Source organism: Homalodisca vitripennis, chromosome 3 (genome assembly GCF_021130785.1).
Source record: "Homalodisca vitripennis isolate AUS2020 chromosome 3, UT_GWSS_2.1, whole genome shotgun sequence".
Lineage (NCBI taxonomy): Eukaryota > Metazoa > Arthropoda > Insecta > Hemiptera > Cicadellidae > Homalodisca > Homalodisca vitripennis.
In genome coordinates, this window is record NC_060209.1 from 195,080,542 (window position 1) to 195,093,474 (window position 12,933).

At 33.4% G+C, this 12,933-nt stretch overlaps 1 protein-coding gene across 2 annotated transcripts; it reads right to left on the reverse strand.

Moving 5' to 3' along the window:
- Window positions 1-3,662: 3,662 nt before the first annotated feature.
- Window positions 3,663-12,484, reverse strand: LOC124357972 (mediator of RNA polymerase II transcription subunit 7-like). 2 transcript variants are annotated; one of them, XM_046810143.1, is made up of 4 exons: window positions 12,252-12,484; window positions 8,216-8,441; window positions 4,599-4,889; window positions 3,663-3,994 (listed from the first exon to the last, which is right to left on the reverse strand). In XM_046810143.1, the coding sequence occupies exons 2-4, from the start codon at window positions 8,414-8,416 to the stop codon at window positions 3,815-3,817; spliced, it is 672 nt and encodes a 223-aa protein (XP_046666099.1). In that variant the 5' UTR covers window positions 8,417-8,441; window positions 12,252-12,484; the 3' UTR covers window positions 3,663-3,814. The 2 variants fall into 2 exon arrangements, with proteins under 2 accessions (XP_046666099.1, XP_046666100.1); XM_046810144.1 differs by having other exon boundaries at window positions 12,249-12,484.
- Between the last annotated feature and the right edge of the window lie 449 nt (window positions 12,485-12,933).

Here is a 12,933-nt window from a genome sequence, read left to right on the forward strand (position 1 = left end):
TCTAGGTGTTCACCTCCAAGAGAATCTGAAATGGAACAGGCATATAGAAGTTTTATGTAAAAAATTAGCAAAAGGCATTTTTATGTTGTTAAGATTGAGATTAATTGTAAATATTGAAACATTAACTGCAGTATACTATGCACACATCCAGAGTCATTTGTCCTATGGAGTTATTGTATGGGGCAATGATCCTAACACCAAAAGACTTTTGATATTGCAGAAGAGAGCTATTAGGATAATGTGTAATGTAAACAATAGAACCCATTGCAAACCTTTGTTTAGACAATTAGAGGTGTTGACTGTGCCTTCTATATTTGTTCTGGATGTATTACTGTATGTTAAAAATAACTTGCAGACAATAACAGTAAATAGCTCTATACATAATTACTTTACTAGAAATTGTTCTAATCTTAGAGTAAACTACTGTACCTACCAGTGTACCAAAAATAGTTTTGTAGAGATAGGTATTAAAATTTATAACATGTTACCAAATCATATTAAATGTCTAGATTTTATTAGGTTTAAGCAATGCTTAAAAAATATCTTAGTAAATCTAGCAGCATACAGTTTAGATGAAGTTATACATCATATTGAAGCTAACATAGTCTAGTTATGAATATTTTACTTTTATAATACAATTTGTTTTGTATGAGATGACGATGCCATGCATACCACATTTGTAACGGCAATAAAAAATTCTGATTCTGATTCTGATTCACGGTTTTCAGTCAGGTCGATCAACAATTACTGCAGGAATTGAGTTCATCCAAACAATAATCGAATCAGTTGATAAAGGGGAAAAAGTTTTAGGTGTATTTTTGGATATGACTAGAGCCTTTGACAGTGTGTCTCATAAATAACTTTTAGTCATTAGAAAAACTAGGGATTACTGGAAAACAATTGGAATGGTTTGAATCTTATCTCCAAAATAGACAGCAGTATGTTGAGATTGAACATTCAATATCAGAATTTTCAGAAAAATACAATTACATCCGCAAGTTCAATTCCCAGAGACGAATAATTAAACATGGTGTGCCGCAGGGGTCTGTCCTGGGACCTCTCTTGTTTCTTTGCTACTTGAAGGGTTTACCTGGAGCGATCCCTGTTGGTAGTACTATTTGTTTGTTTGCTGACGATTCGAATATAACAATATCAGGAGACACTAAAGATAATGTTGAAGTTTCATCATTTATTGCTTTGTCAATTGTCAAAGAATTTTTGGATCATAAAAATCTTCTACTAAACTCAAATAAATCTAATTTTATACCATTTTGTACAAAACAAACAAGGAATAAAATAAACCCACAAGTAGCTAGCTATAAATAACGAAATAATAGAACAAGTTGAAGTAACAAAACTTTTAGGGCTTTTAATTGACGAAAACCTAAGTTGGGACAAGCACACTGATCATGTGGTAGGCAAAATGTCAACAGGCTTATTTGCTCTGAGACAATTGGCAAAGTATTGTAGCTTGGAAACATTAAAAATAATATATTTTTCTTTAGTTCACTCACAATTTGCTTATGGGATAAGCATATATGGAGCAACAAAAAAGGGAAATTTAGATAGAATTTTAATACAACAAAAGAAATAATTAAGAATTATGTGCAAATTAAAAAGAGAAGACTCAGTCAAACATCTTTTTGCTAATCTAAAAATATTAACTGTATATGTGCTCTATATTTTAGAAACTATGACTTACGTAAAACAGAACTTTGACCCGATTTTATCTGTAAATAATCATATTCACAACACTCGATTAAATAGACAGGTTGAAACACATCATTTAGATTTTTTTAAGAAAAAAACTAAATATATGGGAACAAAGTTTTTGTATATGCTACCAAGGCATATTTTACTGGAAAATAATTTATGTAAATTCAAATCTAAAGCGAAAGATTATTTAATAAATTTATCTCTTTATTCGCTAGATGAATATTTTCTCAGCTAGAAGTAAGCAATTCTGACCTAACTGTTGTAAGGAATCTAGGAGGGGCCATTCTATGTTTGGTATAACATAATATATTTTAATATAAATAAGGATTATAAGTATTAAGTATCTAGTATTAAGTCTTAACCATTTGTAATTTGACGCTATTTATTGTACCTTTGTACATAATATGAATAAAGAATGTTTGGATCTTGAATCATTTTAAGTCATGTCCAATGCTTTATTGTGATTGGTTTCGTTCGCTTCTATCTGTTACGGTTCTTTTTCAATAGGAGCCTGTTGTAATCTTTGAGTGTTCAGTGTGTTGTTTCTATGTATATCAACTGTGTAATCTTTCTCTACATTATTTGTGTGTTTTTTTTTTTTATAAAAATGGATCCTGCATCTTATAAATTGTACACTTTGACAGATCATCAAGGATTTATTCTTAGATTCCTCATGTACACGGGCAAATCAGATACTACCGTAGGTGGTGTAGGGCATACTTAGAAGGTTGTCCTACACCTTTTGAAGGATTATTTGGGGCAAGGGCATTCAGTGTATATGGACTTTCAATGAAACAAGTAAGTTATATCAGCAGCAGAGCGCTCGTAACAACTTTTGACAGTACGGGACCAGTACAATATGCGGCCGGCCCCAGTAGGGGCCGAAAATTGTGATGTCACAGTTCCAGGAAACTCGGCCGGAAACGTCATTTACACCTTCAATCCTGCCTTTATACCGTACAAGGAAAGTTTTTTCGACATAAAAATTTTTCAGCATCCGGTAATCCTAATTATGCTTTTTGCCGCAGCGAATGTGTTAAGACATAACTCTGTTAAGCTACTTGGAATCAACCTGGACACTAAGCTTACCCGGAAAAATCACACAGATATTCTTTGTACCCGTTTATTCAGAGTAATTTTTCTGTTAGAAAAACTCAAAACTTGTACTAGCTTCACCTTGCTATTAAAAGCTTACTTTGCACTTTTCCACTCACACCTTTTGTATGGAACTCTCCTCTGGGGTAATTCAGCTGGTGCTAAGGAGGTTTTTCTATGCCAAAAGAGAGCTTTACGCACAATTCTCAATATAGCCTTTAGTGACTCATGTAAACCTTTTTTTAAGGAACATACTTAGTCTTAGAAACTCTAATCATGATTATTCCACCAGATACCGAGACCTTATTGACTTAGAATACGCTAACTAAGACCCAGCACACATACTTTTATGTTGGTATAAAATTATTTAACAAGCTACCTTTAACGGGCAAAGATGTTTCTTGCACAAAATTTAAAAATGCTTTGCTCAAATGGTTAAAACAAAAAGCTTTTTATACAGTGGACGAAATGCTTTCTTGTAATGTAGATAATTTATTCTTTTAATTTTAATGCTTTGTGACGTGTACTATTTACCATAAGTATGTGGTATGTATTATTGTATTCTTTAATGTTGGTGTTATACTGTGTATATGTATAAACCATCTGATGACATTGTCAATGCAGTTATTGTGGGTCGACAATAAAGATTCTTGATTCTTATTAGAACAAAGCCACAAACCACTCTTCATAAGCTTTATTCATTACAAAGTTGCGGCTGTTGAAATAAGATTAATATTTAACCTTTAAAAATTGAAAAATGTGCTATGTAAGAATAACATTATTTTTTTTTTTTTGCAATGGGGTGGGAGGTGTAAGAAACTCCTTAATAAACCTATGATTACAACAGAGAGTACTGTCTCCTACTACATATAATTTCAACAACAAATTTCTTGACCACTCTAACATAAAGGGACAAAAATATACACATACACAAATTCTTTAATATAAAAACCGTTTATGAATACAAAATGAACAATATTATACAGGGGAATTGACTCGGGCTTTACAATTGGTCGACAATTTCACACATGAGTCTGTCGAGAGGGTCACAACCTTCGCTGTCGGTTTCGTCCTTGTTGGTGGTGTCGTGGGCCTGGAATATCTCTACCGGAACTGTCAGCTTTGAGTCTAGGTCGGACATGTCAGGCAGACTCATCATAGCTTGGTGCAGGATCTCCCGTACCTACACACACAACGGACAGACAAGTAGAGAGGAGACAATTCAGAAAAATAATCAACAGCTTGGATAGTAAATAAAGAGTTGAGCATGAAAAAATACTAAGCATTATTTTAATACAGGCAAATGTTAAACTGATTTAATTTTTAAACACTTCTTGTAAATTAAATTCTTTTTATTTAACAGTGTACAAACTAGTGTTACCATACAATAGTGGTAATTGAAATAAGGCTCTTCAAAATTTTATGCTCTGTTAATATCTAGTACTTTTCTAGTAATAAAAACACACTTTTTCAATAAGAGGACAAAACCAATATTAGGATTTATAGACAAATAATTCTTTTACCAACAAGATCAAATTTTTAGTTGAGAAAACTTCTTACTCTTAACCCTAGATGGGTCTATGTTAAAATTCGGTTTTTGAACCAATTTGTAAACATTTTTCTTCATAATTATAAAACTTATTTGTCACCTTTAAACCCTATTCATTTTGTCCTATCATTTTATTCAAAATACTATTTTGATTGTAAGTATACAATTTACTAAAATACTATACAATTACAATACTTTTTCCAGATGTTTCTGGTACTGTCGAGAACAACTACCCTACCTTTTCCAGATGTTTCTGGAAGCGCTGGGCTGTCTCTACGCGCTGTCGCCTCTGCAGCTCCAACATGACACGTAGTGTCTCGCGTGCCTGATGTGGACGGAACTCGTTGAGCAGGTGATGGATGTGAATGAACAGTAGGCTGAGGTCCTCTACCTTGGCCGTGCGGTGGGTAGAGTCGGGACAACGTACCAGCAGGTCTAACAAGTCGAGGAAGTTGACAAACAGCGAGTGGTTCAGCTTGCGCAGCTCCCTCTTCCTGTCGTAGTGCTGGGGGTACAGGCGCTTGAATCCCTGCACCAATTTAAATTGTATTTATTAAAATTCGTAACTCTGATTCTAAAATTTGTTGAAATTTATATGCAAACAAAAACTGGATGCAATTTGTGTTAGGGAGAACCGAACTGGTACTCTTATAATCAAAAGTGTTAAGAGTTTGAGCCTGGTTTAGAGATAGTAGTTTTAACCCTCCGATTGATAATAAGAAACTCCCAGAATGATACACTCGTTGTTGTCTTTGCACAGCATATTTTTCGGTTATTCTTTACAAATATGTGCTAAATGCAAAGTAATAAGTGTTTTATATCCATTTTTTTGTTACAAACCAGAGTAAAATTTTAAATAATGCAAATATGCACTTATTGTTTTTTTATTTATATATAAGTTGAAAAAATGTATTGTAAATTTTTAGTTTTCTAAGTTTCACTCCATGTAACTTTCATATGACTTGAGATAGTAAGATACTATAAATGCAATAAATATACACAGTGTTTCAGTGAACAAAAATATTATAACATATATATATATATATATATATATATATATATATATATATATATATACACACTTGTTTACAACACAAACAAATTTTTTGTTAAAAATATAAAGTATGTACACCTTTTTTTGTCATTATGCATCCATATTTATTGGTGGTTGATGAATTCTTTGGAAGAGTAATATCAAATAATAATGAATTGTTTTCACTGTCATCATCAGTTTTCACAACCCAACTCATATTCCATCGGTTTATACTCATCCAGACTTTCTGGAAACAAATCTGACAAAGAAACATCATCATGCACTTTATTTGCCCATATGTTTCATCAGAACTAATATTTTCATCTTCCAATAGTTCTCCCATATATAATTTGAACAACGATGATCGCCCATTTTACAACAAACAATGGGCTCATGGCTCATGTAACCCGAGCTTCAGTTTCAGTACTATCTCTAAGGATATTTTTTGTTTGTCAGATGTACAGAGTGGCCCCAAAGGCACCACCAAAGCCTGCACTGGTGGCTAGGGGCATTTCTAATTGGTACTTTCCCGACCTCAGATCGTCCAACGTGATCTGACGTCAGACAAATTTTTAAAGTAATTATGTTAAAACCTTTTCAATACTATTGTTTATTTTCCTTATCTATATAAATAAAAATGAATTTTCGTTCGTTAGTCTCGCTAAAACTCAAGAACGGCTGAACCGATTTGGCTAATTTTGGTCTTGAAATGTTCGTGGAAGTCCAGGGAAGGTTTAAACGATGAGAAAATATAACACAATTCCAAGGGAAATACTAAAAACCACAATTTGATTTTCCCATACAAACTGTTTTACCTGTCAAACGTTTGATTGATGTTCGTGTTTAACTTAATTTAATTTAACAGTTGTAAGTAACAAATACAAATAACGAAGTGTCTCAGTATCATATGTTTACTTACTACTGCATGCAATTTTGGGTAAGAAAGCTGTCGCCATTATAGGTTAACATTATTAGTGCAAGAAAACATTAATATCAGATACTGCTTACAATGCCGAGAAGAAAACGATCTAACATAGGTCGTCGAAGTAAATCGAATGTGCGGCGACCTACCTCACGCGCTAATCGCACTGATGACCAGCAAGAGACTGATAATGATAACAGTCGTATTGGTATGGCACATTTGCGTTCTACAATAAATCAGAATGAAGTGGATAGACAAAGAATGCAACGAGTTCGGGCACATCGATCACAACAGCAGCGAGCCCGGGAAAAGGAAATTGACAGATTCCGCAAACGCAATGCTCCTGTGATCCTGGAACGAGCAGCATTCTCCTACGATCCAGAAATCGATTATAGTGCCGACAAATAAACATATATTGATTAGTCTTTATGGTAAGAAACATATTTTCTTAAATTTCTCGGCACTTGAAAAAATCGGCACTTGAATCTTAAACAATATAACTTTCGAACGATGAGGGTTAAAATTAAATGTTAAACTCCACCTCTATATCTAAATTATTTATAAACCCGGCTTGCTAATGATGTCTTCACTTTGCTCGCTAGGACCTGACAGCGTGGCGGGAGGACTCTGTGACTCGGACAAGTTTGGCACAGCCAGAATATTGCCGATGTTGTGCTCTGATTTTCTTCTATCTCATCCAAATATTTTAATTCTTCGCCAGTTAAATTAAGTTCTGAAAATGTTATTCCTTCAGATGATGATGATGATAGCATTGTTGAGACGAACTTCGGTTTTGATAACAATTGTTGTTTCACTTGATTTATTGTTCCTTGGACCTATTAATTCTTATTATGCGGCTCAAATTGTGACCGCACTTGATACAAAAGTTGAAAGTATCAGCGGTTATTGTCAAACATTCGTCGCATCTTAACAATTTTTTAGTGCAACTGGGACAGGTAGTTGTTTTATTCTGCCGTTCTATCCACTTTTTGCAAAAGGGAACTTTTCTTGTAAAAGTTCTTCTTCTATAAAAACAAATCAATCAATCAATTTAAAGGAAAGTGACTATCACGTTACAAACGAATTCAGCCAATTATAAAAATAAAGCGTTCTGACACTTGATCTGACATAAATTTAAAACATCTTTTAAAGACACCTTTATGTTTTTTTATTGATTATTGTGGCATTGTTCAACAGCTGCGGTGTAGAAGGCGCTGTATTCATTGAATTTTGAACAGTTCTAAGATGCCGTAGCATGGCCTATACTATGATGATGATGCCTTTATAAAGTTACCGGTTCTGCAATACATAATTAGGGTTTAAATAAATATGGCTTATATTAAGAGGTAAGTGAAACGAAGTTTACTGGGTCAGCTAGTCTTAATATATAAAAATGAATTGACTTTGTTAGTCTTACTAAAACTCGAGAAAGCCTGGACTGATTGTGCTAATTTTAGTTTTCAAATGTTTGTAGAAGTCCAAGGGAGGTTTTAAAGGTGAGAAACATTAGAAAAGATTCTCAGAATATTTAATAATTCTTGAAAATTATTATAATATTTACAACATGTAACCAAAGTTAACTGACCCTAAACAGCTGGTGACAATTTCAGCTGAAGTTGACCAAAGTGGCAGAAACATTTGTTTACATTTAAGTTTTTAGAAAATATTGAAAGGTTATACAGTGATTGAGTAGTGTTATGCAGATTGCATCTAATTTTTATCTTGATTGCACTGGTCTGTAACATATAATGTAAATGAAATATCAAATACAGTATTAAACAAGTCAAGCTTAGATAGGCCTGAGCCTACTACTATCTAAAATATTGAAACATGTAATGTAACAGAATAGTTTTAAGAGCTCGCTTGGTTAGTTTATTTTAAAATTCCTGAAGACCAGTACCTGAGTTTCCAGGGGACGGATGATTGCATCATCAGTGCTGTACGTGTTGCCAAACATTTTATAGGAATCATGCACCGGTGGTGGAGGTTTCGGCGCTCTACCTCGTTTGACATTCTCATCGGTGTAGACATTTATATATTGAACTGGTGGTAGTGGAAGGGAGCTCACTTGCGCTTGAGCTGCTTCCGGAGTTGTTGACATTCTGGGCTACTTTATACACTCTTATCTGAAACGTTACATCCAACATCTTGTAGAGATTTCTTTGGAGCAGAGGATAGATGAACAACTAGTCATATAGCTACCAGCCTCCCTCCAGACACTTAAAGACTATGTACCTTTTCCATATCAAACACTTTTAAGTCATTTACCTTCCTAGACAAACTTTTCAGTTGTCTTCGTCGTAAGATTTATTAACCGTTTTCAACATATTTTTTAAAAGAATAGGCCTACATTTAAAATTCAATCTGTTAAATAAACTTGCCAAATGCAGTAGGAGGATTTGGTATAATCAACAGGTGACCCAAAAAAGTACTTTTAGTGAAACTATTTGTTTAGGTCTTACCAAATTAGTTTTCTAACAGGCCAACAGAATAGACATTGGAATAACTTGTAAATGAAGGCTAAAGACTCTCGGAGCAATTGGAAATAATTTAAAACTAGTAGCCTAGTTAGTACATAATAACATCTATTTTCCAATATTATTTTATTTTTGGGACACTGCAATATAAATAATAATATTGGAATAGTGTTATTATTAATAAATTGGAGTTGTAAATGAAATATTGTAATGCAAATATTGAGTTAAGCTTCATTCACATTATGCTTGGTGCTGCGTTTGAAATCTGACTCTGGTACAGGTTGATTCCTGAATTATGTAGTCCACGTCTGTCTGAAGAAACCCACAAAAATCGTTTTGACATCAGAAACATCTAGGCTACAAAGGTTGACTCATGGAATCTGTAGTCCAAGTCTGTCTCAAGAAATCCACAAAAATTGTTTTGACATCAGAAACATCTAGGCTACAAAGGTTGACTCATGGAATCTGTAGTCCAAGTCTCTCTCAAGAAATCCACAAAAATCGTTTTGACATCAGAAATATCTAGACTACAAAGGTGCTCAGTCCAGTTACCAAGCGGAAATCCAGTCTGGATGAAGGAATACACAAAAAAAACCCTGATATTTGAGAAGTTTAGTTCTTTCTCTATGCTACCACATACATTTTATTGCAATCAGATGTTTACAGTTTAAAAACATACATAAAAAGAAAGTATGTTAACTTGTTGATTCTGTGGTTAAGCCTGAAAGGCACTATCTCACCACCAGCACATGGTAGCACCACAACCCACACTGATGACCAGAGCCATTAGTGTCTGAACAACATCAGCCTACTTGACTATAAGTTGCAGTGTTCTGAATTTTATATTCAGTTAATTCTGATCCTTAAGTAAGTAAGTATTACCCAAAAATAACTAGTGACTAGTGGTATTGGACAAGTGTTTTGAAACGACTTTAGCAATTCATTTGCCAGATCGTGTTAAAAGCATTCTAGGTGTATTGTATGTAATTAACCCTCTTACCGTGATGGGCTGATTTAATCGGAGGTCAAAATTTACTCAAGACCAACACAGGCCGATTTGCTCAGCTTGTGCATTAAGACTGAGAAACACCAATGGCAGATAAATGGTTAACATTGTGGTATCAATTTACAAAATCGTGACCATGGAAAGGTATGTTAATTTTTTTTTCCTGAAAACTACAATTTTTCCTGAAAACAATAGTGAAGAAAAAATTCGTCGGCAACGAAAATCAAAGGAGTTACGATTTTTTGAAATCCTCTGAAAACTCTGTTTTTGACAGTACCTCTGGCAATTTTACTGAAATGATGACGTTAATCCTGTCAACGATGCCTGCCCGCTGCGCAGTGCTGCGCACTGCTTCCTCTTTTAGAAAAAAAATTAACTCGAGCTTGCAAAAGTCGAATCCCAGATCACGTGATGCCCCTGATCCTTAACCCTCCAAGTGTTGTTCGACAAAATTTTGTCGGTTATTTTCCATCCTTAATGCAATAATGGCCGAAAGGCATCAATATAATAGCTACAATGATATACTTTCCCCCCAGTTTATATGCACCTGTGATAATAATACTTGGCTATAAATGCCCAACCCATGAAAAAAGTCCATTTTTCATGGTCACGGTATTGTAAATAAATACCAACATTGTTTGTAAATAAAATTCAAACTGTTTTTTACAGTTTTAAACAAATTTCTTTAGTGTAGACTGTGTAACTTAAATTATTTCTTAAGTGAATTTATGAGATAGCAATAATAGAATGATGGTTTAGGCTAACACAACAATTTTTAAATGAGCTTTAGTTTTTCAGGGTTACAGATATAAGTTGTTACGATAAAACTAATACAGGTGATATGAAAAATTAAGATGAAATGATAAAGAAAACGTAACAACAAAATAAACTTCTTGGGGTAGGGTACGATAACCGGACCCGGTTTTTTATATTGAAATTGGCAAACGATATTACTTAATCATAACTACCGATATAATCAATCGATACTGATTAATTATTTTGAACTACCAACTTAAATAATCTATATCAACAGCTGTAAACACTCAAATAATACACGTAAGGTAATATTTCAATTTTACATATAAGTAACATTTGATTATTAAAAATGGCAGTCAATTTTAAAAAAGTACACGACATTGCTTTGAAAGATGATAAGACATGTTTTACATGGCTTCAACATGTTGGACTCGTAACGAAAAATCTATTATGTGAAATTTGTGGGAGAGAAACAACTGTAACTGTGAGAGGAGCAAATATGGTCGTCTTCAGTTTTCCTAATTTTGCTTATAATAATTTGTTTAATCACTGTAAATATTAAATCCATATTTTAATTTAAAACATGATTGTTATTGAGGACTATAGATACTTTTATATCGATTGATAGTCTAGGATTTGAGATGCGAATATTAGGTATCGATGATTACATTCTTCGATATAAAAAACCGGGTCCGCTTATCGTACCCTACCCAACTTCTTGAAACTGAAAAACAATAAATTATCTTTTAGCGTTATTTTGCATAGATACTAAAGTTAACTATTTTATTTTTATTTAAAATAATATAGGCTACTTATAGAACAAATTGTATTTAGAATATAAAAATGTGTGTACAGTTATTGCAGTTGATTTACTTACTGTTCAAATTAATTACTATTGGTCAATTATATCGATGGGTATAATAATTAATTGGCATTTGATCATTTCAATATAAAAAAACCACTCCGCTTATCGTACTCCCTCCACGAATGCCTACTCCTTCTTAGGTTATCATCCCCCTCTCCACCACCAACCAGTAACCCCGATTTCCTTCGGTCCCCTAGATAGATAGACTACTGGAGATATCATCTAAATTTTAAACATATCATCAATTATTATGCAATAAATGGATTGCAACCACATAAAAAATCTTTCTGGAAGTTAAACATACTATTTTAGGAAATTTATGAAAATAGTTTTAGATTGTTATAGCTAACATCGCTAATGCAAACATAATTTCACTGCATGTGGTGTTCTTTGATTGTAATGAGAATCATTGGGTTGAGCGACGGTCAAATAGTCAGCAGCTGATGGCCATAATATGCCAAGTTGCATACATCTTTGGCAGTTAAAGGGTTAATAACCTATGCTTTGAAATAAGCCCACAGATTTCAGGAGTTACTGTTAATACTTAGTATACACTAGTCTACAGATTTGATCAACATGTAGCTATTTAGGTCTCTATGAAAATCAACCAAACCTATTTAATTTTAATTTTAAATTCAATAGGCAATTATATATTTTCATATCTACATAAAACTGGTATAGTATCAACTTAGAACCTTTCTGGATTAAATAATTAATACAGTACAAATAATTTATACCAATTTGTTATGGAAAATAGGTTAAGTAACACTATCTTGTATACATGATAGAAATATATGTTAGGCTCGTTATAAAAATGAACACAATAGATTACCTTATAATCAATCCTACCAAACTCGGTAAAAGAAAGTAATTTTGACAATTATTAACACTCTATTCATTGATGAAAGTGGAAAAACGTAGGCACAATCTCACACAGGAACAAAGACGTACGTAGCTAGAAAAGTTGTGTTGTGTTAGTCACGTCTAGTACAAAATCCAACTTTTTGGCCAAGTACAGAACGAGTACACAAGACAAAACACAACATAACCAAACAAAACAAAAAATCTCGATACTTTGCATCGATAGATATTGACTCGATACAACCTGTGTATCGATACTAAGGTTTTCGATATTCTATCGACCATCGACACTTTCGGACATTCTTGATTGCTTTGTATTAATATTAATAGTAAACTGTATCGCAGACGTTAGTTTTGATAAATACATTTCCTCACAGCCATAAGCAGTTATACTTATATTCCATCATTCACCCCTCCCCCAAACACACTCACGCGCGCGCACACACACAGATCTAAGATTCCCTATTATTCATATTTATTAATTTCAACAAACAGGCGTTTCAAGTTTTATACTTTTACGTCTGAAACAAGAGGCTACAACTCAATATAATATTTTTCAAGTTTTGGCTTTTTAGAACAAATTCTCACCTATCACTGGAAAATAAATTGCTTTTATACAAAGTTATTTTAAAACCTGTGTGGACCTATCGAAT